The 26,322-nt window shown below is 45.1% G+C and overlaps 6 protein-coding genes across 7 annotated transcripts; 4 read left to right on the forward strand and 2 right to left on the reverse strand.

The window, feature by feature from the left end:
* Nucleotides 1,031-9,135, reverse strand: LOC8058947 (F-box/LRR-repeat protein At1g67190). Of its 2 annotated transcripts, XM_021457514.1 has the most exons (4): nt 8,800-9,135; nt 7,479-7,528; nt 3,664-5,114; nt 1,031-1,443 (listed from the first exon to the last, which is right to left on the reverse strand). In XM_021457514.1, exon 3 carries the CDS (start codon nt 4,971-4,973, stop codon nt 3,720-3,722), a length of 1,254 nt encoding a protein of 417 aa, XP_021313189.1. In that variant the 5' UTR covers nt 4,974-5,114; nt 7,479-7,528; nt 8,800-9,135; the 3' UTR covers nt 1,031-1,443; nt 3,664-3,719. The 2 variants fall into 2 exon arrangements, with proteins under 2 accessions (XP_021313189.1, XP_002458803.1); XM_002458758.2 differs by lacking the exon at nt 7,479-7,528.
* LOC110433989 (60S ribosomal protein L10a-like) lies at nt 9,274-12,643 on the forward strand. The gene is made up of 6 exons (XM_021457366.1): nt 9,274-9,415; nt 9,915-9,950; nt 10,757-10,976; nt 11,375-11,540; nt 12,104-12,309; nt 12,408-12,643. Exons 2-6 carry the CDS (start codon nt 9,946-9,948, stop codon nt 12,459-12,461), a joined length of 651 nt encoding a protein of 216 aa, XP_021313041.1. The 5' UTR covers nt 9,274-9,415; nt 9,915-9,945; the 3' UTR covers nt 12,462-12,643.
* Nucleotides 12,790-14,442, forward strand: LOC8058948 (acidic endochitinase SE2). Its single transcript, XM_002456624.2, has 2 exons — nt 12,790-13,816; nt 13,931-14,442. The coding sequence occupies exons 1-2, from the start codon at nt 13,320-13,322 to the stop codon at nt 14,334-14,336; spliced, it is 903 nt and encodes a 300-aa protein (XP_002456669.1). The 5' UTR covers nt 12,790-13,319; the 3' UTR covers nt 14,337-14,442.
* LOC8062355 (acidic endochitinase) lies at nt 19,479-20,512 on the reverse strand. Its single transcript, XM_002458759.2, has 2 exons — nt 20,022-20,512; nt 19,479-19,933 (listed from the first exon to the last, which is right to left on the reverse strand). Exons 1-2 carry the CDS (start codon nt 20,510-20,512, stop codon nt 19,525-19,527), a joined length of 900 nt encoding a protein of 299 aa, XP_002458804.1. The 3' UTR covers nt 19,479-19,524.
* On the forward strand, nt 22,572-23,708 carry LOC8058949 (acidic endochitinase). Its single transcript, XM_002456625.2, has 2 exons — nt 22,572-23,127; nt 23,216-23,708. Exons 1-2 carry the CDS (start codon nt 22,637-22,639, stop codon nt 23,622-23,624), a joined length of 900 nt encoding a protein of 299 aa, XP_002456670.1. The 5' UTR covers nt 22,572-22,636; the 3' UTR covers nt 23,625-23,708.
* Nucleotides 24,712-26,086, forward strand: LOC8062356 (hevamine-A). Its single transcript, XM_002456626.2, has 2 exons — nt 24,712-25,340; nt 25,417-26,086. Exons 1-2 carry the CDS (start codon nt 24,850-24,852, stop codon nt 25,817-25,819), a joined length of 894 nt encoding a protein of 297 aa, XP_002456671.1. The 5' UTR covers nt 24,712-24,849; the 3' UTR covers nt 25,820-26,086.

A 26,322-nucleotide genomic window follows, 5' to 3' on the forward strand; every position in this document is an offset into this window, starting at 1 on the left:
TTTATTGGGCAGAGAACATCGGGGAATCAGCAAGTGAGCTACACGCAAGAAGAGGGAGATGGACATGAAGTTCTGGCGAATCCTTCCCTGCCGTCCAGCAATGGCAAATTACAAGAGCGAAAACGAGAAATGGTAATTTTCATTTATTATTATTATTTTGACATGACTTGCAACGACATCATAGTCTTGGATTGCACCACTTACATCTCGTTATCTGTCTCCTAAATTTCCCTGGAACCTTTTTTGTTTTGACATGACTTGCTAGTTGGAATTTCACGCTCAGTGGCCGGAATATGGATTAATCCAAATGCTTCCACGGCGTGCATCCTCTCTTTTTTTTTTCATCCACTTGACTTTGAGAGTGAAAAGAAAGATTTTGTGCTAGTGTTCCTGGTTCATGCCAATGCCACTACGAAATTCTCACCTCTAAACTTGTATAGCAAAGCAACTGACACAGAAAAAGTCAACAGTTTGAAGTTTCAGATCAATCCTGTGGCTTGTCGCATCATATTTTATGGAACAGGTGACAGGTCAACAGGTGAGGGGGGATTAACAAGAGATTCTCATAATAGCAGCCAATGGATTAGTTTAGCAATGGAGGGCAGATCAGGGTGGAACAGAACTTAGCAGTCCATGCAGAGAATGGTAGTATAACTGATTCTACTCAAACAAATCATAAACATAATAGTGCAACAGAGATTTTGTCAAACCAACCCAACCCAAACAAATCCAGTCTTTATCCGATATATTGCAAGTTGTTCAATAAAAATTCGTGAATAGCAAGTGAACCTGCATCAATAGTAAGGAGCATATATTGGCAGGCCAGAGCGGACCCATAAATTCGACATGACCCCCCCATGGAACATGTTCTGTTATAAACAACTGTAAAACGAAAATTCAAATGGAATAACAGCACAAACACTGATCCTAGATTTCATAACAAACCCTATATTGGATAACTAGGATTAGGCAGTGATGCTGCCGTGTGGAGTAATTATCAATTTAGCATGGAATCCCTTGGAGTGGAATGTCAAGGTAAAAAGTGGCAATGGTGAATGCCGAATTTCCCAGGGGAATCAACATACACTTTACTGCGAGCATGAATTTACTAATTTACACTTTTTCCAAATAAAATACTTTACAGTATTTGAAAGAATTTTGATGCAAAATTAGTCTCACGAATAGATGAAAAGGTTTTGATATCATGTGGCATGGGACAATAAATCTCAACATAAGCAATCCATTCCAGTTGAAATAATAGAAAAGGGAGGATTTTGTTCCAGAAAAGAGCATTCCGTTCTGCAGCCTCTACTGTCATGCATATGGCATGCAGGCATCTGTGAAGAGGTCAGCACGTAACTTTCTTTAACAAGGCACATCTGACAAAGCACCCGAGCTGACATTTACAACAGCAGTCCACATGATGTAGAAACAGAAGCAAATCTGCCAAATGCATAAAATGAAAAGGAAAGTTATACGAAGGGCAGTGAAACATAGTATTATTGCTCTTTAAGGGTGTGCTAGATGCTAACAAGACTCAACTGTACTAATAGACCTGTGAATACAACAAAACTTGCATTATAGCTCTATCAGTGACTCAGTGTATACTTCCACATTTAATCTAAAATGAGAACATATAAGCAGCCAATTAATTGATATATTGTGAAACTAGTGTGAAACTAGTAAAGCTAATGCCAGAAGGCCAAAACTGCCATGGACTTCTATTCTAGGTGCAGCGATATGTCATGCAATTGTAATAACAACTGCAATTTAGCCCAGCAATGAGAGATGTTTGAAGTACTGGGTGGGTGGGTGTGCGCGCGGAGAGAGAGAGAGAGAGAGAGAGAGAGAGAGAGAGAGAGAGAGAGAGAGAGAGAGAGAGAGAGAGAGAGAGAGAGAGAGAGAGAGAGGGTCTGTCAGCCACCATAAACTTGCATAGCCAGAGTTTCTGGAACATGACATCACAAAAGATACATGGAGTCAAAGTAAGCTCCTGGGCTAACTGTTGTCGAATAATGAATATAAGAAAAGATGCTTGAGTGGGTGTCAGACACACTATCCACGAGCGACGAGCCGATAACACTGCTGCTACCTGCCTCACCGTCTCGACATGTTGTTCAATCTCCTCACAGCGTACAAGCTGGCAACCACAACAGACCCAGCATTGCAGGCTTGCACTACAACATCATGGCTAGAACTCGCGGTGCACCTTGGGCCCTGGTGGATGGCCTCGTTATGTTTGGCAGGCTGCACTCTCCTTCTGGTGATCTTGGTGCAGCGCATGATGATGCCCATGAAAGGGTACAGAAGACTTTACACCGCCGCAATTTCAATGTTCCACAAGAGTGTTGCATCGTCCAAGACTAACAAGACAGAGACCTTTGGTCCCAGCTGGGCCGCTCCATTCCTTGCCGTTGCTCACCACCATCTAGAGCGACATCAGCCTCAAGCCCTCGACTTCTTTGAAGACCTGCTAAAGGTGGGTGGAAAATTGGCGATTTTGACAGTGGTCGATCGCCTATCCATGTACGACCACTTCAACCTATGAATCACCCCTACTCCACTGAATCGGCAGTGAGCATATTCTTTGCCAAGATCTTCCGCCTTCACGGTGTTCACTTCTACATTTTGCAAGCCCTGTTCTAGGCATCAGGCTCCAAGCTGTGCATGAGACCGGCTTCACATCCATAGTCCGACGGCTAGACGGAGGTGGTCAACAAGATTGTGATGTACCTATGGCAGATGACCAACAATCGGCCTCGACAGTGGCTATGTTGGTTGCCATGGGCCGAGTACATCTACAACACGTCCTTCCACACAGCGGTCAAGGAAACCCCGTCCAAGCTAGTATATGGCGGTGACACCCCTCCTGCCTCACTCCACTCCTATGAGGCGGCAAATGTTCATGTCGCCACTGTGGCACCAGAAGCCTTGGCAGAGCGCACAGAGTTCTTGGAAGATGTCCGCTTTCAATTGGAACAAGCTCAGGTCAAGACCAAGAAGATGTATGATCAAGGTCATCATGTCTTGTCCTTCCAGGCGCACATATAGGCGACGGAATAAGAAGGAATAGGAAGGTTTAGATAGCTCAAATATTTGACTGGATAGCAAATATTTTCCATAGATTGGATCAGTTAAGTTTGGTAAGTTTGATAACTTCTGCAAGGGGCAAGTGTAGTCCGGTCTATATATAAAGGCCTTGATGTAATATGGAAAATGCAAGTGATAGATCAATCTACTTCTCGCAACTCTTGTTCACCTAAGCGCAGAGCAGTTGGGGCTTGACCCCAGCCCATTGTTGCCGGCAGGAGCTCCTGCCTATTCCAACATAAATGGTACAGCCAAGCTGACTCTTAAACAAAATCATGAAGAAAAAAAAGCCAATTACTGTATTGGGATCCTTTACTAAAATTGCTTAATCGCTTGCTGGCTAATATTGTTCCATTATTATGTTACACCAAAATCCTAAACATCTGGAATTGAATAGGTTGTTTTGGAAATTTTGTTTTGGTGCTAAGGATTTTGCATACAAAGTAACACTCTTACAAGGCAGACATTAGACCCAAAACAAACCATTTATAAAAAGCCAGTAACACATAGAGAACAGGAAATAAGACCATGCTGAATAACATATTTTGAAACCACAAGAAGCAAAAAGGTTACCTGGTGGCACGGCTTTGACTGAATAATGACAAGATGCCCAGCAAACCTAGTAGATGTCACTCATACTCAAATTGTACATCAACATGCACATACTTCCTCATGAGGCAGACTATGAATGAGGTAAAGCTTGCCAACATCTGGCGCTCCTCTCGCGTTTTTGCCTCAGAAAGAACACCATGAATAACAAGTTTCTTGAGATTTGGACACCTTCCAATCATACCAAACACCCAGGGTCCAAAGTGCTCACTTATTACTGTCCAACCAAGTTCCAGAACTGAGACATTCTCCAGTGGTGATGATCCCTGAAGGCTGTAGTGAAGTAACCCATCTCGTAATTCATAACTCAATGAAAGATGCCTAAGAAGAGGAAATGAAACAGCTATAGTTTCTGAATCCACAATCTCATCCTCGTCATCAAATACAACACCCCAAAACCGTAGCATAAGCAAATTAGATGCTCTGGATATCATGCTATAGAATTTTGGCCAGACTATTGTGAAATTGCTCACATCTACTGCCTCCAGATGATCAGTATTGTCCCCAATATCCAAATGAGTAACACTGACATCATCAATCTTAAGATGCTTTAGTGTTCCTTTCCCATTAAGCTCAAACAGATCAAGATTTAAAGCATTCAGGTGCAGAACTTCCAAATTATCTGCATCAAGTATGATCTTATTTACACCTACCGATTTTGCAAAGAGACTTTTCAATGTATGGCATGTGAGCTCCATCGTAGACTGTGAGTCTGAAGTGACAACCTCAAGGACATCAAGTGCTAATGATTCTATTCTCGGGCAAGCAGCAACTAAAAGGCTCAAATCCAAGGCCGAAATGCTGACATGCCTCAGGGAAAGGGATTTCAGACAAGTGAACCTCTGATAGCTTGGTTCAACACCTGTGATGGTGTTATGATCCAAATCTAGCACTTCGAGCTTCTGCCTACCACACTTTTCCAGAATGTTTACATTGGGTGTTGTCCTGACATTGTAAGACAAGCTCCGGAGTGTCTCCCTGGTATACATGAGCCATGCAATCACTGGTGCTGCAGAAAACTCATGGGTGTTATCGATATGAATCGAAAGGCATTGCAGCCCCATAGTCTGAAATATAGTCTGTGTGATGACAATCTCCAACTGACGTGTAGTCATGTCCCGTGGAAAGTCATCGGAGTTGAAGGACAGCGAACGGAGGTGCCTCCTGCATGCATCTCGCCACTTGCGGCATACCGCAGAGGCAACCATGACATCACGCGCAACACCAAGATGGGAAAGAATGTTGCCAACGACTTCAACAGGGAGAAGCTCCATTTTTGGCACTCAACACTATCAACTAAAACCTAATGAAGAATTTTCTCCAACACAACCACAACGGACTTCTAGCATTGAGTTACATACATTTTCATATCCGCGTATATCAATCAAAGTTTAAGACTTCATCCCCTTCGTTCTCTGCAAAATGGCAATGACAATTAGCAAGTACCGCCAATTACTCCTATTTAGTAATTAGTAATATCAATATGCAGTATCTAGAGACACGGGCGGACCCACTAAAGGACATGGGTGTACACATGTACACCCAATATTTTTTTTGCAAAGCAATCAAAGTTAGTAGGCATATACATATACACCTGTAGTTAGATTCAGATCCAATTACGAATAGTATGTTAGGGTTTGAGCGCATGGTTTTACCTACGAATTATGTTAAGGTTTGGGCGCACGGCTTCGCACAGCAGGAAGGGAGGACCAAGGCGAGGGAATATCTGCTGTCCTGGTGGTGGTTGTTGCCAACCAAGGTGGCGAGTGGCGAAGTAGGACAACAAGGACGGTCGCGGGGGCAAGTGGCGAGTGGCTGTAGAGGGCGGACGCCGCGCCGGAATTGGTCGCGAGAATGCTGAACCCCAAGTGGTGCTTGACCTAGCGTAGTCTCCTATCTGGATTGCGGCGTGGCGAGCGGATGGAAGAGATCGGCCAAGGGCGAGACAAGTTCAGGTTGCGTGCCAACGTCGAGCAAGTTTAGAAAAAGAGGCGTACACCTAGAGAGCACCTATACCCTGTGTGTCATACATATTTACATATATACAAGTGCTATTCTACAACCAAACTATTCAGTACTCACGTTTCAATACTTATTCAATATTTTGTGATCCTGGATATAGTACTGAGTGATACTAAATACGGTTCAGTAGTACTCCCTCTGTCACAGTTTACTAGACGTTCTAGCAGTGCATTCATTACATGTCCCATGTATCCGGACAGAGCTGACATCCAGGTTCAGGGAGTGTTCATTGTATCTGGTTGACAGCTACAATGTCTTTAACGGGACAGAGGGAGTACTCAATATTTTTTTCTGGTTAGTTTTGACTTGCGGTTAGAATAGCACTGCCACGTGTATGTATATATATAGGACGCATTTTTTCTACACACACGTAGTTACTCTCATGTCTATATCTCTAGATTTAAGGTGTACATGACCGAACGAAATGTATGTAGACGAAATATATGATCATACTAGACCATCTAGGATGATATGTATATTAAGTATGCATGCATACATAGAGTATGTGGTTATACTTATTATATATACTACAGTAGTGACATGTTAGTAATATATTAAAAAAGATGGATTCCTTTGAAAATTTTTCGCGTGGCAAGATCTAGAGTATCTTAATATGAGTACATAAACATAATCAAACCGATAAACAAGTATGAACACATATGCAATGTGGTTTATTGAAGATGGGAGTAACTACACGTGTGTGTAGAAAGGAATTATTGTAGTATATATAATATATAATAAGTATAACCACATACTTTATGTATGTATGCATACTTAACATACATATCACTCTAGATGGTGATCATATACTTTGTCTACATATATTTTGTCCGATATACACCCTAAATCTAGAGATATAGACATGGGAGTAGCTACTCCTAGAGAGAGAGAAAGAGAGATGTAGACCAGGTAAAAAGTTGATTCGAATAAAACAAACCGGCACAACACAGAAAGGAACTCTCCATCGCGTGGGGAAAAAAAATCCTCTCATGCCTGGTCTTCGGCAAGAAATAGGATTCCTACACATATACGTAACTTGCTCACGCATTATCTGTTTTGGTTACAACTAATAACTGAATATAGTTTTCCTAATCTCTATTTACTTGGCCAGGCTAAAGCGTACAAGATTCCTAATCCCTATTTACTTGGCCATGCTAAAATAGGGTGTAAGCAAATAGGGTTTTTATAGCCTCCTCCATACTAGTAATGCACAGATGTAAATAGAAAAGTGCAGGGAGAAATCTGTTCACTGAAAATATACTTCTATTAGGCATTTTGATTTATCTAACAATGGTAGTGAACTAAAGACACTGCCAGGAGCTACCATCCTACTACTACTGGAAAGAAAAAGCATAACATGAGCAACTTCAAGGTAACAATAGAGAAGATGCATACTGTTATATTTTATGTTTTGACACAGTATTAATCTGAATGTCTCCAGGCCGTCCAATAAGAAGTTTCTCAACTAATAGCTACACCCTATTTTCAGAAAGAACCATCAAGGCAATATGTAATTTTCTTCTAGAAGCGGACAACAGATAGCAGCATCTGCTAATTCACAGGCAAAGCCTCAGTTTGTTCCATTTACGAAGCATAGTTCATTCAAGTTAGGCACACTGAAATAGCTAGATCATAAAATTTCAAAATCTTATTCATTTATCTTACACTGAGACTGTACAGCATTACAGAACCATAGTATCCTGACTATATGGAAAAGGCAATAAACAGTAGAAATAGCTGGTCAATGAAGGGCTTACTTGAGGCTCGCAGATGGAGTGTGAGTAAAAAACGTGCTCTTAACATAAACCTGCAACCATGGCATCAGGATAGCTGATCAAAACATTGGCAACTACCAAGCAAATGCCATCCTGTTTTTTTTTTTTTTTTTAAAAAAAAAAGATTCAAGCAACCATGAAGCCACAAATTGATTCAAGAAATATGAGACACGTGCAAACAAGTTCCATGGCATCATGGTCACTAAATATTCAAGTCACCAAACATCCATGTTCACAGCTTGGAATCTACTGTCAGGGAACTGAAACTAAAAGTCCTCTTGAAGCACTTTGACCAAAGCTTCAGGAAGCAACTTGTACCCTCATCAGGTGCCTTATTCAGTTCAAGCACGAGGCATATGTTTGAAATAATACAAACTACCACAAATTCCAGACAGGAGATGCACAAAAATAGGCCCTTTTAGTTCAAGCAAAGTCTGAATCTGTTTGAAATAATATGAATTACCACAAATTCCAGTCAGGAGATGCACAAAAATAGGCCCTTTTAGTTCAAGCACAGTCTGAGGCATTTGTACAGTTCAAGCACGAGGCATTTGTACCTGGCTACCTGCTGACCTTAAGGGTATGGTGATGACGGTTTAGCTATGCCAAATAGGCACTTATGTATGCAGCAGCTCACTGAGAACAAGAACTTGGAAGCATACACAAGATCAATACGCAAATAGGAAAAAAGGGTGAATAACCATAATGCTAAAAATCATCATTATCATATACAGTGGAGCTCTCTTTAGCTCCAGAAGTACAAATGCCTGCATATCTTTCTGTGCAAGGATCATAGGTTCTGGACAACCAAGGCAGTGGATCAGATCATAGGATCCAGAAGAATATATGTTTGTTGCTTTGTCGGAAATTTCAAATTGACAATAAAATAATGTCATTTGTCTTGTACAATTCAAAATAACCATGATGCTCTTAACTATTTTTGTATCCCATAGCATTTTTTAAAATAATCACTGTAGTCCAACCATTTTCTCCTAGGCCGTGTTTAGTTCCTGAATGGAAAAATTTCGCAACACTGTAGCACTTTCGTTTGTTTGTGATAACTATTGTTCAACCATGAACTAACTAGGCTCAAAAGATTCGTCTCGGCAGTTCCGACCAATCTGTGCAGTTAGTTTTTGTTTTCATCTATATTTAATACTCCATACATGCGTCTAAAGATTCGATGTGACGAAAAATCTTGAAAAATTTTGGGTTTTGGGATGGAAGTAAACAAGGCCCTAAATGATATGAACACACTAATTCTTAACTGAGCTTCAATTCATATGCAGTTTCATCTCCTCACCTCAGACTGAATCACGGAACTCGTCGATGATGGCAGTGCAGGACCGTTGCCCTGTCCTCCGCGCTCCTGCTCTGGCAGAGGGTTGGCGAGGTCGTCCGGCGGCGAGGTCGTCCCTTGGCTTCACAGTCGCAGTCGCAGGGGCGCGAGCTTGTCCGGCGGCGGCTTCAGTGGGGGGGGCGGAGGGGAGGAGCGGCGGCGAGCTCGGTCCGAGGCGGCGGCGGTGTCAGTGGGGGACGGAGGGGAGGGGCGGCGGCGGCGACGCGTCGTCAGTGGGGGACGGAGGAGATCGGGAGTTGGGGAGTCCTGGTGGCATTATGCGAAGGGTGGCATTTTTTTTTAGGTGAATGAAGTGATGCAAACGATAACACATGGGTCTGCCTGAACCCGTCGGAGAAGTCCTAGCCAATAGGGCTAGCCCATTTGTGCTAGGGCCCCCGAAATTCAAGTGTAGTAGTAGCAATTTAGCCCACGAAAAGATCCACAGCCGGCCCAGCCCACGGTATAACCCTACCCCCAAGGTATTTAATTCCCAGCGCCAGTCGGCCACGCTCCCAGCCGCACGCCGCCGCCGCCGCTCGCTCCTCGCCCGCTGTCCTCGCCCGACCACAGCCGGAAGGTGAGCCCCAAGTTACCGCCATAATTCACAAGATTTGAATTCTCTAGTAGTGGAATCAGGAGATCTCAAGGTCTGTTCGGTGCAAAGGACAACATGTTCTAGATGCGAATTTGCTTCATGCGCATGGTCAGCAATGTATAGATGCATATCGTGTAGTGTATATGGCATGTTCTTTTGAACTGATGACAAGGTGTTTAAGCTGAGTTGATGCGTAATCAAACTGTGTATCTAGTTCGTATCATGTATCCTGTATCTGCAGTATTGTCATTTTTGTCATTTATGGACAATCCAATTTGGGCCAAACCTTGTGTTCCGATCTGATCTAATTACAAGTGTATACGATATTATGCGTATTAACTACGATTGTTTTGCACAAAAAGGTCGCATGTACATGGGTACACACACCCATGCCCTTTACTGGGTCTGACATTTCCATGTGACAACACCGTTGCAGTTGTTCCTTTAATCTCACCCTGTACTCTTGCTCGTCTCTTTGCAGGAACGCTGCTAGCACTTCCGGTAGCGGCGACATGAGGTACCACTACACTTCTCTTCTGTTTCACTGTGGTTGCATGTTGTTGTATCTGTTGAACATGTGAATGTCTCTTTAATGATGCACCCATCAAAGGTCACATTGTATATTGTTTATAGTCGCTGATATGGCTAGCTGTGCTTAGTAGTTACCCTTGATTCGCTATGTGAGCCTCTAATGTAGCATGTGTTTAGCTATGTGGAGATTTATATAGATGTTTGATGGTATATTTTCCATTCCTATTTTCATTATTAACTGTTTGTTTTGTTGACCTGCTGCAAGATTTGAATGTGACCATAGGCAGCGGATCAGATTCTGTACATTTTACTATGTTGTAGAATTTGGCAGGTTGAAATTAGTCTGCTGGCTCTTTTGTATGACTTAATGTGATTTTTTGAAATTAGCATGCCAGCAATTCTCTTAGTGCTGGTTGGTTCCTTAGCTGTACTTATGTAAATGTGGGAATTGGGGAATTATCTAACTTGTTTGTCTTAGCAGTTGGAGTTTTCAGGGATTTTTCTGTCTTATTAGCCCATTGCTTGCTGCATTAGATAGAATTTATATTCTGCAGGTTCAGTTTTGTAAGATACTTCTGTTAGGTAGCTAGTTGTTTCCTGTTCCTTTTGGTTTAACCTGGTGCAATCATATGTGTTCCCTTGAATTAGTTTCTTAACAAATGTAATGTCAAAAGATATATGTAAGTCTAAGACAAACTTTGCTATGCAGATCTTAGACAGTATTGTTCGTTAGAAAACCCCAAAGGCCTTAATGCATCATGCAACTAATTGTTTCATCTTTCCTTGTTTCAGTAAGCTGCAGAGTGATGCTCTGAGGGAGGCGATTGCCTCGATTACCAATGATTCCCGTGAGAAGCAGCGCAAGTTTGTTGAAACCATTGAGCTGCAGATTGGTCTTAAGAACTATGACCCTCAAAAGGACAAGCGTTTCAGTGGTTCTGTTAAGCTGCCTCACATCCCTCGCCCTAAGATGAAGGTTTGCATGCTTGGTGATGCTCAGCACGTTGAGGAGGTATGTCATGCTTCCATCATTATGTCCCATTTTTTTTTTGTAAAATTACTTGTACTCAGGAATTCATTTGTTTGCTCTTCTAGCGAAATATTAGCTTAACACAGTTCTTGAGTGAGGGGCTATTGTATATGATCAAACTATTTAGTAAATGAATGGACGTTAGTTCCTTGCCTTTCTGCTTATGGGCAATGTTATCCTATGCTGTTAAAGCGCTTGATATTCAGCACAGTACAATTTGCTATGTAATATTTATGTTGTAGGATTATATATAGTATAACTCTCCATTTCATCATCAAGTTTTGAACTGCTGAATAGGACCATACAAGTTTCCTTTCGGACAAGTTCATTGGTAACGCCTTGTTTGGCTTTGTTCTGATATATCTGTTCTATGCATGTAGGCAGAGAGAATAGGTCTAGACAGTATGGATGTGGAAGCCCTCAAGAAGATGAACAAAAACAAGAAACTAGTGAAGAAGCTGGCAAAGAAGTACCATGCTTTCCTTGCGTCTGAGGCTATCATTAAGCAAATTCCTCGTCTTCTTGGTCCTGGTCTTAACAAGGCAGGCAAGGACCTCTTCCTTTTGTCTGTTTGGTCTACATAGTCTGTTGTTATGTTACTAGGTTTTTTGATTGAGCTTAACCTTTACATTGATCAACCCTATTTTCCCAAGATTTCTTAATAATATATTTTTTTTCATTTGTGTTAAGCAAAAGGTGCTCATATTAGTATATCTGGTGAGGAGGGTGCACACTGTTATTGTTCTTGTGGAGTGTAATCTAATTTTCATTCAGAGGATAGTTATCGATTATAGGGTATGCTAGTTTGGAATAGGCCACGGCGGTCTTGGGTTGTATAAAGCATGGTGATCATCACAACTCCATGTTTGTACATTGTTTGTAGACCTAGTCATTTATGTTGTTCTTTTTCATTGGAGCAACCAACAGTTCTGATGAGTTAGTTTTTTGTTCTTGATCTAATAATGTTATCTTGAAGGCCATAGTTTTTATATAACTTGTGAGCCGCGATATATGTTGGCTGTGTATAACATGAAATGATACTATAGGTTGATTTCCTTCAACTTCTGCAAAGGACTTGTACTCATCTTTCAAATTATGTTTTACTGCAGGAAAATTCCCTACCCTGGTGACACATCAGGAATCCCTCGAGTCCAAGGTTAATGAGACAAAGGCTACAGTTAAGTTCCAGCTAAAGAAGGTGCTTTGCATGGGTGTTGCCGTTGGCAACTGTGGTATGGAGGAGAAGCAAATCTTCCAGAATGTGCAAATGAGCGTCAACTTCCTCGTGTCACTCTTGAAAAAGAATTGGCAGAATGTATGCTTCTTAATGTCCCTCACAGCTGTATAAAATTCATGCTTATGTACTAATATATGATTAACCACTGGGTTAACTCACATCTTGTGTGTTTGCAGGTGAGATGCCTGTACCTGAAGAGCACTATGGGAAAGGTGTACCGGGTGTTCTAAAATTTCCATTTAGCCATAGAACTTCCAGGAGACTTGAGTGCTTGGGCCATTTTGCAATTTTCCCTACGAACCATTTTTTTGTGCAACTATCGAGGATTAAGTAGTTAAACCCTGGTCTTGTATGGAATGTTTTGATTCTTTATACTGAACTCACAGGTGGTCTTTTATTTTCTTGAGCCCTATCCCTACGGTCGTCTAGTTTTTAACCCGATTGCTTTATTTATCGCATCCAATGGAATTGGTGCATTATCGTTGCTTGGCTGTTTCAAGTCACGGTATGGTCGGTGCCGACTGGCAGTGGTGATTTTTTATGCGTTCCCCATCCGACATCGGACACAGAATCTTGGTGTATCCTTATTGGGACGTTGGACTACCCGAAGAGTAACTGTTTGTTGTTTCGCTGCGTTCGGGTTTCTCCGTATATAGCTGCCAATATTAAGTTTGGGCTTTCAATCAATCTGTAAATGTAGATTCTTGTACAGCTATACTGGGTAAAAATATAATCGATGCACGTACCCGTCACTCGCGCATCAGCTAGTGCGTCTTCTCTTGTAATGTATCTTGTTGTGACGCAGAATGTGGCGCGAACACAAAGATTCTAGTTGGACGATACAGGAAATCCGCTATTGTTTGTCGCATGTGCTGTTGTAAGTTTTGAAGTCACCTTCCATGATATACGTTCACATATAACTATGCGTGATCTTAATCGACGCAAAATGAAAATGTTTATGCATTGCCGTTGTTACCGACGCCAAAACCAAGCTATAAAAAAGGAGACCTGGCTAGGCAGACTTTCCATCAACCATCACCACTGAGAACAAAACAAAATAATTCCTAGTAAGTGGGTACGCTGAAGCCATGGCAGGCCGAGCTCTCACTCACACTCACTTCCAGCTCATTGCCGCCATCCTGGTGGCGCTCGTCGCCACATGCCACGCCGGCAGCATCGCCGTGTACTGGGGTCAGAACGACGGCGAGTCGTCCCTGTCCGCTACGTGCGCGTCCGGGAACTACAAGTTCGTCATCCTCGCCTTCGTCTACAAGTTCGGCAAGGGCCAGACGCCGGACCTGAACCTCGCCGGGCACTGCGAGCCCGCGTCGGGCGGCTGCAAGTTTCTGAGCAAGGACATCCAGTCGTGCCAGCGCCGCGGTGTCAAGGTCCTCCTCTCCATCGGCGGCGGCGAGGGCAGCTACGGCCTGTCGTCAGAACAGGACGCCCGCGAAGTGGCCGCCTACCTCTGGAACACTTACCTGGGCGGCACCTCGTCGTCCCGCCCCCTCGGCGACGCCGTCCTCGACGGCGTCGACTTCGACATCGAGAAAGGCGGCGCCAAGTTCTGGGACAGCCTCGCCAGGTAAACTCTCGGAGTCGGAGGCTCAGAGCTCCGATCCGTCGTCGTCGTCGTCGTCGTCGTCGCACTACGCGCTTGACATGGCCGCACATCGACATGTATGATGTATGCATGCAGGGACCTCAAGAACTTGGGCAAGAAGAAGGGCAGCAAGGGGGTGCTTCTGAGCGCGGCGCCGCAGTGCCCGTTCCCGGACGAGTGGGACAACGGCGCGATCGACACGGGGCTGTTCGACTACGTGTGGGTGCAGTTCTACAACAACGAGCCGTGCCAGGTGAGCGCTGGCCGCGGCGCGTTCCTGGCGGCGTGGAAGAGGTGGCAGTCGGTGCCGGCGGGGAAGATCTTCCTGGGCCTGCCCGCCGCCAAGAGCGCGGCGGGCACCGGGTTCGTGCCCGCCGCCCAGCTCACGTCGCAGGTGCTGCCGCTCATCAAGGGCTCGCCCAAGTACGGCGGCGTCATGCTCTGGTCAAAGTACTACGACGACCGCACGGGCTACAGCAACGCCATCAAGAAACATGTCTGATAATTTCCCGTAAAATGCAGGCGCTGCTGCGGCTGGTTGCTTGCTTATGTTCGTGTCACAACGTATTACAGGGTCGTGAGAGAATGCTGTCTGTAGTGCAGTGAATTTTCTTGTACCATGTTGGGTTGTGTTGCAGATTTATTTGTTTCTCACGTGTATGACGTATTACACACACAGTTAAATAAAAAAGGGATCGATATCATTTCGTTGTGCTATAGTTTGCGTGTTGAGAAAATCTGTATTCATGCCTTAGGCTTCTCAAACTGGCCACTTAAATTTCTCTTCATAATCACTTTTTTTTTCAAAAAGAAAAAACATATAGTTTGGGTCTTTTTTTTTTAGCCATCCGTTTTTGTTAGCTCAAATTTAGAGTGATCTTGAGTAATGTGGGTTGATGTAGGGCCATGGCAAATAATATTTATGAAAGGAAGACCTAGGTTGGAATGTTAAAAGAGGATGTTAGTGGAGACATCAACTTCAGCGGAGAGGCTAAAACCGGAGTGAAGCAGGACGGCGGAGGGGAGCATGTGCTTCTGCAATGAAGAAGTGGACAAGAATGATGGATTGTGTAAGCAAAGAGGATAATAACTGTGAGCAGAGCTGCCTAATTTTTTACAATTTGGCTCTTTTTTTGAAAAAAGTTCACAATTGGATCTCTGGAAAACTTAAATACAGAAATGGACCCAGGGGGTCGACGCCATGCATCATGGCGCCGAGGTATCACGTCTCGACGCCATGGATCACGACGCCGAGGTCCTGGATGCGGCCAACATAGATTCTGACGTGGCATTGAAAAAAAAAAGCTCGGCGCCACGGATCTCGGCGCCGAGGTAGGGTAAAAGCTGGCCCGGCTCGCTCCTCCCCTGCTCACGCAGCGCCCGCGCCCCGCGCCCCTGGCCACCGCGCGCCCCGCCGCTCCGTCCACCGCGCACCGCGCGCCGCTGCCGCGGCCGCCACCGCGCGCAACGCCGCTGCCCCGGCACCGCGCAGCCCGCCGCTGCCCCTGCCCCGCGCGCCGAGGCCGCGCGCCCCGCCACCGCGCACCGCGCGCCGCGCCGCTGCCGCGGCCGCCACCGCTTGCCCGGCCCCGCGCGCCCCGGGCGGCGAGGCCGCTGCCACCGGCCGCCACCGCCGGTGCCCCGGCCCTCCCGGCGGCTTCAGGTATTTTTTTTTCTTTTCCTAGTACGATAATTGTTTAGATAATGTAGTTAGTTTTCTAAGTTGTATAATTTTTGAAATAATTCATGTAGTAATTTTCTATATTGGTATTATTTATATGAATATTGTTATGTAATTTAGAGTTGTTTATTTAATTTAGAGTAGTTTATTTAATATTTCTAGCATTTAGTTATGTAATTTAGTTAGATAAATCTAGTTTGTAATTTTAGTTATATAGTTAGGTACATACGTATTTTCTTAGATAGATATTTATGTGTTTTATTTGTATTAGTTATATGCCTAGTAACATGGTTGTTTTGTATATCAATTAGATGGACAATTTAGTAACCTTATATCATGGAGGAAGTGTGGAGAAAGATCAGTTTGGCAATGTTGATTTTGTTGGAATGGAAACGGTCCCTTTGATGTTTGATGAGCGGCCCTTGTTTTCTGAATTGATGGGTAGTGCTCGTGATGAGCTTAAATGTAATTCGAATGAAGAAGAAATCTTAGTTGAGGGGGTCATTCACCATGGCGGGTCAGGGACAATTTTTAGGCGGTTAGTCCCAATTGTATCCGAGGTTCAATGGGACAAATATGTCAAAACTGTCATGAAGAGTGAGTTTAAATGTTTGGATTTGGTTGTGCGCAACTTGTCCAAGGAGCCAGGCCCTCTAGTGGATTCTCCTCTTAATTGGCAACCACCCATTGGCCCTCTAGTGGACAATCCGGCACCCTCAGCTTCTCTGATACCCATTCAGGACGTGGGTGTGGAAGATGTGGTTGTCGTTCCTGATGCTCAATCCGGTCCCAATGAGGTTGGCTGCGTACATACCCCTATGACCTAGACAATTCCATGTAAGTGGCGTAGTTGCATTATTCATTTTGTTAGCATTCCTTCGTTCGATTTAGTTGTCTCAATTGTATCCATATTTGTGGTTTTGTTGTAGGTGACAATCCAAGTAATGATCGTTGTCATCCTGTGCCTCCAACATTTAATGTTGACGCAGCTTTTATAGCATCTAATAGTTTGGATGTTAATATTGAGGATGATGAGCCCTATGTCACAGCTAGAGCTGTTGATTCCGATGATGACCGGCCAGTTGCACCTTTAAGTGAACAAGAAATGGAGCTTATCAGACGTTTTTGTCCTGATCGTGATCCACTAGTTCACGAGTTTAGTGACCTCAGTCATTCTCAAAATGCTTATGCAGAGGGAAGAGATGATGAGCTGCTGGAGGCTCCTGAGCCTGGTGACAGTGTGCAAATTCAGAAGGGCATGATCTTTAATGATTTGCCCAGCTTAAGAAGGTGGTTACAACAATATTCTGTAATACGTAAAAGACCCTTCAAGGTGATGCACTCCCATGTTGAGCGCCGCTACACGGTTGTGTGTGAGATGTCAGATTGCAACTGGAGGGTCTGTGCTCGTAAACAAAAGGCCACCGGGAAGTTTAAGATCACAAAAATTGTAGGTCCACACACTTGTGCCCAGACTGACCTTCAACAGAAGCATCGACAGTTGACCTCTACACTTATTGCTAGTACGTTATGCACAACTTTAAAGGGTCAGCCCAACTTGAAGGTCAGAACAATTATGGACATGGCTCAGAAGATATTTAAATATGACATAAAGTATGGCAAAGCATGGAGGGCAAAGCAAAGGGCCTGGAAGATGATATATGGAGACTGGGAGGAGGGGTACGAGCAACTGCCAGCAATGTTCAATGCAATGAAAGCAGCTAATCCAGGCATGCATTACGAGTACATTCCGAAGCCTAATGAATGGAGGAATGGGAGGCAGATATTCTTTCGTGCATTCTGGTGTTTTCCACAGTGTGTCCAGGCCTTTAGGCACTGCCGTCCAGTGTTATCAATTGATGGTACTTTTCTGCTTGGCAAGTATATGGGCACTCTTTTGGTAGCCATTTTCTGTGACGCTGACAACGCATTGGTTCCTTTGGCTTTTGCTTTGGTGGAGAGAGAGAACAAAGACAGCTGGGGTTGGTTCATCCATCGCTGCCTTCGCTCGGCGCACACGCTCAAGCTTCTTTTCCCTCTCCTCCCGAGCCGCAGCAACACGTCTTCTTTCCTCCTCTTCCTTGTGCTCCCTCTTTTGAGCCTCCTCTCTACGTCTCTTCTCTAATATCTCTGCACGCTCTGCATCCCACTCCTTTAGGCCTTGTAGAAGCCGCTTGTCGGACTCCTTAATCTCAGTGTCAATCCACTGCTCAAAATCACACAATGGTGGAGGGGTCTGCAACAAATATATTTGTTCAAAAAATTAAATCATGCTTCATAGGACACAAAATACTAAGTGCACAATAGAAAAATTAACTTACAATAAAGTTACTGCGGCGTTGTTTTGGCATAGGCTCCCAGGCAAAATTGGAACACATCCAATACCTCTGCCGATAGGTTTCCTCGTCTTCCGAAATTTCTACCTTGCAAGGATCACCACAAAAGCACATAGGTACTGGAACACCGCTAGGAAGCGGCTTGTGAATGTACGGACTCCCGGTCGTCCGGCCATAGCTACAGTTCAAATAATTCAATTCTAAGAAATCATAGCAAATAATGATTCAACCGAAAACTAGAATTTACAAAAAGATAAATAATAATGAGAGGAATTTATCGAAACATGTCGAAAGGTTACCTTGGTTTGCTACTTTTTACACGACGTGGCATTCTACGATTGTATAATAAAAATATTAATCATCCATTCAAAAATATAGAAATGGTATATCTAAGTTTACAACATACGTGTAATATAAGTCCAATCAATGTGTCAAAAACTAATATGTGAAAGAGTATACCTGGCTCTTCAAGATCTATGGAACAAATCAAACTTTTGATGGTCACAATATTGAATCCAAATTCGTGCTCGGTTTTTGGAGAGAAAGAGCCAAGAGGGGAGATGAAAATACGAACACTGCGTCCACGGTTTCGAAGGTCGTCGGGTGGTATGTAGTAGGGAGCTCGGCGCCGTGATCTGTGGCGCCGAGCTCCCTGCCACGTCAGATCCACGTCAGAAGCCCGGGCCAGGACCTAGACGTGATACCTCGACGCCATGAATCATGGCGTCGACCCCCTGGGTTCATTTCTGCATTTAAGTTTTCCAGGGGTCCAATTGTAAACTTTTTTCAAAAAAAGGGTCAAATTGTAAAAAATTGGGGCAGAGCTGCAGAGGCTATAGTGAAGTTCTATTTTTAATGTGTAAACTACAAAGCAGCTAATGTCATGTTTGGATCTCCTAAGAAAAATAAGAATAAGATGAAAAAATAGAATGACATACAAACACTCCGATTCTAAAGTCCGAGTGTTAAAACTACATTAGCTGACATTAGCTGACGTGTTAAAACTGCTCCGAGCAAACGCCAAGTGCAATCAAACCAGGAGGAATTATTGTGATTGTGGGGTTGTGGTTGTTCTCGTTTTGATAGTTAGAAAGTCTCCGTTATCTCATTCTATATTAGGGATGGAAATCGAATGAACATGATCGTCGAAGATTAAAAAAAAATGGACTTTACCCATATAGGTTTGACGTTTGATCATGGACTCACGAATTGGTAGTCTAATATTGTGAATAATGTGCATAGTTGTAATTCTAGATATTAATAAAATGTTATTAAAATGACGCTTAAAATAAAATGTTATTGAAATAATTTTGATAGTAACAATAAAGCTGTGTCTACTAAAAATGAGCGGAAGCGTACTTAGTTACTTAAAGCATAGACCGTCATTGCGTGAATATTCAGCTTAGGATGGAGTCTCTGACACTAATTTCGGTTCGTTTCTAGGTATAGGCTCGTAGACTACAGAATTGTATCTGATCCATACAAATGGAAAAGTTCTCACCCTTTTATTCAGCCGTGTGATATGATACATTGTACATGTGACCAACAATGAAATCCGAAGGACTAGCAACAACAACACAAAGTACAATAAATCGCATAAATATGATGAAAGATCTGCTAACAGCAAGTATATGTGTATGCACAGACAGGCTCATCCTGCATATGTCTAATTATCACACGTGGCTCTTGATGGCGTCACTGTAGCCTGCGCGGTCGTCGTAGTACTTGGACCAGAGCATGACGCCGCCGTACTTGGACGATCCCCTGATGAGCGGCAGCACGTTGGAGTTGAGATCGTCGGCGGGCACGAACCCGGTGCCGGCGGCGTCCTTGGAGGCGGGCAGGCCTAGGAAGATCTTCCCCGCCGGAACCGACTCCCACTGTTTCCACGCGTCCAGGAACGCGCCGCGGCCCGCGTTCACCTGGCACGGTGGGTTGTTGTAGAACTGCACCCACACGTAGTCGAACAGCCCCGTGTCGATCGCGCCGTTGTCCCACTCGTCCGGGAACGGGCACTGCGGCGCCGCGCTCAGGAGCACCCCCTTGCCGCCCACCTTGTTCTTGCCCATGTTCTTGAGGTCCCTGCACGGCGTGCGGCCGGGTGTGTAGAGGCGGTGAGCAAACGCCGAGTTAACCAACACACGACGAGAAGCAGGCTGCGAGAGTTTACCTGGCCAAGCTGTCCCAGTACTTGGAGCCGCCGAGCTCGATGTCGAAGTCAATGCCGTCAAGGACGGCGTCGCCGAGGGGGCGCGACGACGACGAGCCGCCCAGGTAATTGTTCCAGAGGTAGGCGGCCACGTCCCGCGCGTCTCCCTGGGACGACAGGCCGTAGCTGCCGTCACCGCCGCCGATCGAGAGCAGGACCTTGACGCCGCTGCTCTGGCACGAACGTATGTCGTCACTCAACCCCGTGCAGCCGCCCGATGAGGGGTCGCAGTGGCTGGCGAGGTCCAGCTCCGGCGTCTGGCCCTTGCCGAACTTGTAGACGAAGGCGAGGATGACGAACTTGTAGTTCCCTGACGCACACGTGTCGGAAAGGGACGCCTCGCCGTCGTTCTGGCCCCAGTAGACGGCGATGCCACCGGCATGGCATGTGGCGAGGAGAGCCGCCAAGAGGGTGGCCACGAGCAGGGATGGAGCTTGAGCTCGGTTCGCCATGGCTTGATCTAGCGTGCTCGATCAACTTATTGGATAGTAACTTTAGGAACTTGTTCTACGAGTATTGAGTAGAGAGATGGGGATGGCGAAGTGTGCATATTCATGTGTCCTTTTATAACGTCTTGACAGTGTTAGCATTAGCAATATGAACGCCGTGGAGAAAAGTTTAAGTAGGCTTCGTGCCGTGGTTCGTCTGCTGTTCTGTTTTAATTTTTACCACGTACGAGTGGTTGCGGACTTGCGGTTCTGTGTGAATTTAATTTACCACGAGTGGTTGCGGTTAAGTAAAGTTGGATTATTTATTTGTGGCCGGTAATCCCGATATGCTGTTTTATCAGGGAGTGTTTATCTTCCCCTGATGATGAATAATGAAGGGAAACCATCGAAGCTGAGTTCAAACGTGAGACTCGCCACCGTGCTCAACTCAACCGCAACGTCACATGCGACAAAATTTGCACCTTCCAGATGCATAGTACATGATTTGCATTCTTTTGCTCATGATGTTATTATATATTTGTGGGCCAGGGTTTAAAATCTTATGAAAAATTTGCCGAAATTTTACAAACTTGAGTAATTTTGGAGGTGGCTGACCCCTCTCCCCCCACCCCACCAGGGTTTAAACGCACTGATTTTGTCTGTCTTCTTCTAACTACCGAACAATTAAGAGTTTCTTTTATGTGGACTTATATATATATATATAACTCGTGCCCATACGAGTTAGAATAATTTATGACTAAACCAATATGGAGTATGTAGGAGTCCTAATATAAATAGATTTCTCACATCCTAAGTATACTAAATAGAACTCTTAATAGTCAAATAGAAAAGGATAAGAATTATGTTCTTTATTTTGCTCCGCTTTCTTTATTTAGTTAGATGTCAACTAGATATACCGTTCCTTCTTCTTCTTCTTCTCTAATAATAATAACGAAAAATTTCTGGTCGTTTTGGATTTTGATCGAGCCCAACTATTCGCTTATTTCGGTTTAAAATTAGTTTAAACTTATGTTAGGCTTCCGAGTTAGATTCAGCCCGTAGCTTTCTTTTTGTCCCATAATCCAATTGGACAAGGAGTCCTCGTGGCATAAACAAAAAATAAGCTAAAAATAATAGGAAACCGCCCGAACAAAAGGAGCATTGTTTAATTAATCTTTAGACCGGTGGATATATAAAGATATGATGGACTGAAATTTTTACAATTATATATTAGGGAAAGATACATGGCTATGTAACGCTATAGTCATATTTTCTATTGTTTATGTTGCATGTTCTTTTGTTCAAAATATGTGGTCATAAATCATGCTAATATTTTGTTCAAATCTATTTTTTAATAAAAACAATCATAATTCATGTTTAAATCTCTAATTTTTTTTGGCAAAACTGATGTTGAATCTCACAAATTTTAGTATTTTTTGGTGTAGCCGAAATAATGTACTCCGTATTACCGATCACAGGAAGCATGAAGCGGAAAGGAGCAAATTTGTCGCATGTGGCGTTGTGGTTTACTCCGTAGTTGAGTACGGAGTGTATGACGTTTCAACTCAGGCACTCAGCTTCAATGATTTCCACCCTTCATGTTTACCATAGGAAGGCAAAGGGATGTTTGATTAGAGTTGTTAATAAAGTTTAATAAATACTATAATATTTTTATTTTGTTTAGCATCAATTAATGTCCAATCATAAATTAATTATGCTTAAATGATTTGTATCGCAAATACTCTCTAGCTGTGTTTTTAGTTTCAATGATCTATTTTTAGTATATATTCAAATCAAATATTTAATATGACAGATAATAAACTTTACCACACTCAACCAAACAGACCCTAAACTGCATATGTGATTATTACTGTACGTAAATAAATAAAACTTTACTTAACAGCAATGACTTCAAGGTAAATTCACACACAAGCGCAGAGGCTGAGGAACAACGGCACGAAACCTAGCTACTTAATTAAAGTTCTCGCCATGGCGTTCATATTGCTAACGCAAACCGCTATAAAACGAGACATGGATATCAGAATTCAGAATATGCACCTTCACCATCCCATCTCTCTACTCAATACTCATAGAACAAGTGAACAACTACCTAAAGTTCCTATCCAGTTGGGGGCGCACGATCAAGCCATGGCGAACCGAGCTCAAGCTCCATCCCTGCTCGTGGCCACCCTCTTGGCGGCTCTCCTCGCCACATGCCATGCCGGTGGCATCGCCGTCTACTGGGGCCAGAACGACGGCGAGGCGTCCCTATCCGACACGTGTGCGTCAGGGAACTACAAGTTCGTCATCCTCGCCTTCGTCTACAAGTTCGGCAAGGGCCAGACGCCGGAGCTGGACCTCGCTAGCCACTGCGACCCCTCATCGGGCGGCTGCACGGGGCTGAGTGACGACATACGTTCGTGCCAGAGCAGCGGCGTCAAGGTCCTGCTGTCGATCGGCGGCGGTGACGGCAGCTACGGCCTGTCGTCCCAGGGAGACGCGCGGGACGTGGCCGCCTACCTCTGGAACAATTACCTGGGCGGCTCGTCGTCGTCGCGCCCCCTCGGCGACGCCGTCCTTGACGGCATTGACTTCGACATCGAGCTCGGCGGCTCCAAGTACTGGGACAGCTTGGCCAGGTAAACTCTCGCAGCCTGCTTCTCGTCGTGTGTTGGTTAACTCGGCGTTTGCTCACCGCCTCTACACACCCGGCCGCACGCCGTGCAGGGACCTCAAGAACATGGGCAAGAACAAGGTGGGCGGCAAGGGGGTGCTCCTGAGCGCGGCGCCGCAGTGCCCGTTCCCGGACGAGTGGGACAACGGCGCGATCGACACGGGGCTGTTCGACTACGTGTGGGTGCAGTTCTACAACAACCCACCGTGCCAGGTGAGCGCTGGCCGCGGCGCGTTCCTGGCGGCGTGGAAGAGGTGGCAGTCGGTGCCGGCGGGGCAGATCTTCCTAGGCCTGCCCGCCTCCAAGGACGCCGCCGGCACCGGGTTCGTGCCCGCCGACGATCTCAACTCCAACGTGCTGCCGCTCATCAGGGGATCGTCCAAGTACGGCGGCGTCATGCTCTGGTCCAAGTACTACGACGACCGCGCAGGCTACAGTGACGCCATCAAGAGCCACGTGTGATAATTAGACATATGCAGGATGAGCCTGTCTGTGCATACACATATACTTGCTGTTAGCAGATCTTTCATCATATTTATGCGATTTATTGTACTTTGTGTTGCTGGTAGTTCTTCGGATTTTATAGTTGGTCACATGTACAATGTATCAGACAGCTGATCGAATAAAAAGGAGAGATCTTTTGTATGGGGAAAACACCGTTTTCTAGTTTCAGAAGATATAATGACCGACCCCAGTGGCTAATCTAGACTAGATGATTATCGGGGTCTTTTCTAAAAATAGATGGGGTCACTAAAAACTTTTAGCATTGTATATGCCCTAATTTTCCATTAGGCCTTGTTTAGTTCCGAAAAGATTTCGGATTTCGGTACTGTAGCACTTTCGTTTGTTTGTGACAAATATTATTCAATTATAGACTAACTAGAATCAAAAGATTCATCTCGTGATTTCCAGCTAAACTGTGTAATTAGTTTTTGCTTTCGTCTATATTTAATGCTTCATGCATGTGACGTAAGATTTGATGTGACGGGGAATCTTGAAAACTTTTTGCTTTTTGGGGTGAACTAAACAAGGCCTTAAAGTTGTCAAAATCGGATGACCCAATGAGAAGTTGTAGGTCTGCCCCTGACCGACCCAAAATTTCAATGTTTGGGTATATTATCCATGTAAAAACCGAATGAGCCTCTAATTCAATTAAGAAAGAAATTAAATTGAGCACTTGAGATGTACCAGGCTTCCACCTTCTCCCTAAACAGCTCCAAGTAGACAAAACAGTATGTCTTAGACGGCAATCACCGTGACTGCAGGGGAACGAAGAATGTTGCTGCACCTGACATCAACCGAAATATAATGTACTTTTCACGAAGCTGAAAGGATCGGTATAGAAATGGAACAAGCCAAGGAGCACGGCTAGTTCGTTCGGCCGGCTGTCCACTCTTCCGTCCACGAGCGCCACCGTGATATATATGCCGGACCAGTTACTATCTCTAGGCCCATCCCGTGAGTCCGTGACGCTCACATTGTTAATGCTATTGTGGTATAACACTGGCAAACCGCTATAAAAAGGTGACCGGACATCAACCACACATTCACACTTCACAAATCACAAGCCATTGCTAACCGAAGCTAGCTCAAAGCAAATCCTTACTAGCACTAGCACACTGTCCTGGACGTACTAGGCTAGGCATAGGCTTAATTAGTCTCTAACTAGCTAGGTGGTTAACGTACCATGGCAGGCCGACCTCTCACTCCCTTCCAACTCATTGCCATCCTCTTGCTGGCGCTTCTCGTTACGAGCCACGCCGGCGGAATCGCCATATACTGGGGCCAGAACACGGGAGAAGCAACCCTGTCCGCGACGTGCGCGTCCCGCAAGTACCAGTTCGTCATCCTCGCCTTCGTTTTCCAGTTCGGCCAGGGCCGGGCGCCGCAGCTGGACCTGTCCGGCCACTGCGACGCCTCGTCAGGCCGCTGCTCCGTCCTGAGCAATGACATCCGCTCGTGCCAGCGCCGTGGCGTCAAGGTCCTGCTCTCCATCGGCGGCGGCGTTGGCAACTACGGCCTGTCGTCAGCCGCGGACGCGCGGCTGGTGGCCGCGTACCTCTGGAATAGCTACCTCGGCGGCAAGTCGTCGTCACGTCCGCTCGGCGATGCCGTCCTTGATGGCATCGACTTCGACATCGAGCTCGGCAGCGCCAAGTTCTGGGACAATCTCGCCAGGTTATACACTTTCGTTGCATGGTCGCTTCGGGTTCACATATATGCTCATGCTCTGATCGGACACCACGCAACGCAGGGACCTCAAGGACATGGGCAAGAGTGGCAACAAGGCGGTGCTGCTGAGCGCGGCGCCGCAGTGCCCGTTCCCGGACGAGTGGGACGACGGCGCGATCAAGACGGGGCTGTTCGACTTCGTTTGGGTGCAGTTCTACAACAACCCGGAGTGCCAGTTCAGCTCGGGGCGCAAGGCCTTCCTGGACGCATGGAAACAGTGGGAGTCGGTGCCGGCGGGGAAGCTCTACCTCGGACTGCCAGCCTCCAAGGACGCGGCAGGCACCGGGTTCGTGCCCGCGGCCCAGCTCACGTCGCAGGTGCTGCCGCTCATCAAGGGCTCGCGCAAGTACGGCGGCGTCATGCTCTGGTCCAAGTTCTACGACGACCGCACGGGATACAGCTCCGCCATCAAGAGCCACGTCTGATAGACTGATAGGAAATTGCAAGCGTGCGTGTAAAGCGTCTGTGAGTGCGTGCGGACGCTGCATGTGGAGTTGTGGTAGATAGTTTTATATTTCAGCATGTTCGTGTTCGATCTTGTCTCGATGTGAACCGTAGCTGGGAGACTGTTATGCAGTAGTCTAGTAGAGCAAAAGATCAGCTTTGCAATTTTCAGTCGCCATGACGCCATCCTAGTAGGCCTTTTATCAACAAATAAAGTAAAGACCGCTCGTCACTTTTTCTGATCTATAGTTTGTGGCAATACAACCTATCCTCAAATTGACAACATATATATATTCCTTGGCTTGTTTTGTTTAGGGATTTTCATCAAAATCCTAGTATTCTAATTCAATGTTTCCTTGAAAAGATTCATTTCTTATTTTGTGAGTGAATAATAAGTCGATGTAAGTATGAGCTTGTGATAGTAATAATAAAAAATACTACATCAGTGTGTGCGGTGGAGCCTCTGCTAGTCTGCTAGAGTGGT

Source organism: Sorghum bicolor, chromosome 3 (assembly GCF_000003195.3).
Source record: "Sorghum bicolor cultivar BTx623 chromosome 3, Sorghum_bicolor_NCBIv3, whole genome shotgun sequence".
NCBI lineage: Eukaryota > Viridiplantae > Streptophyta > Magnoliopsida > Poales > Poaceae > Sorghum > Sorghum bicolor.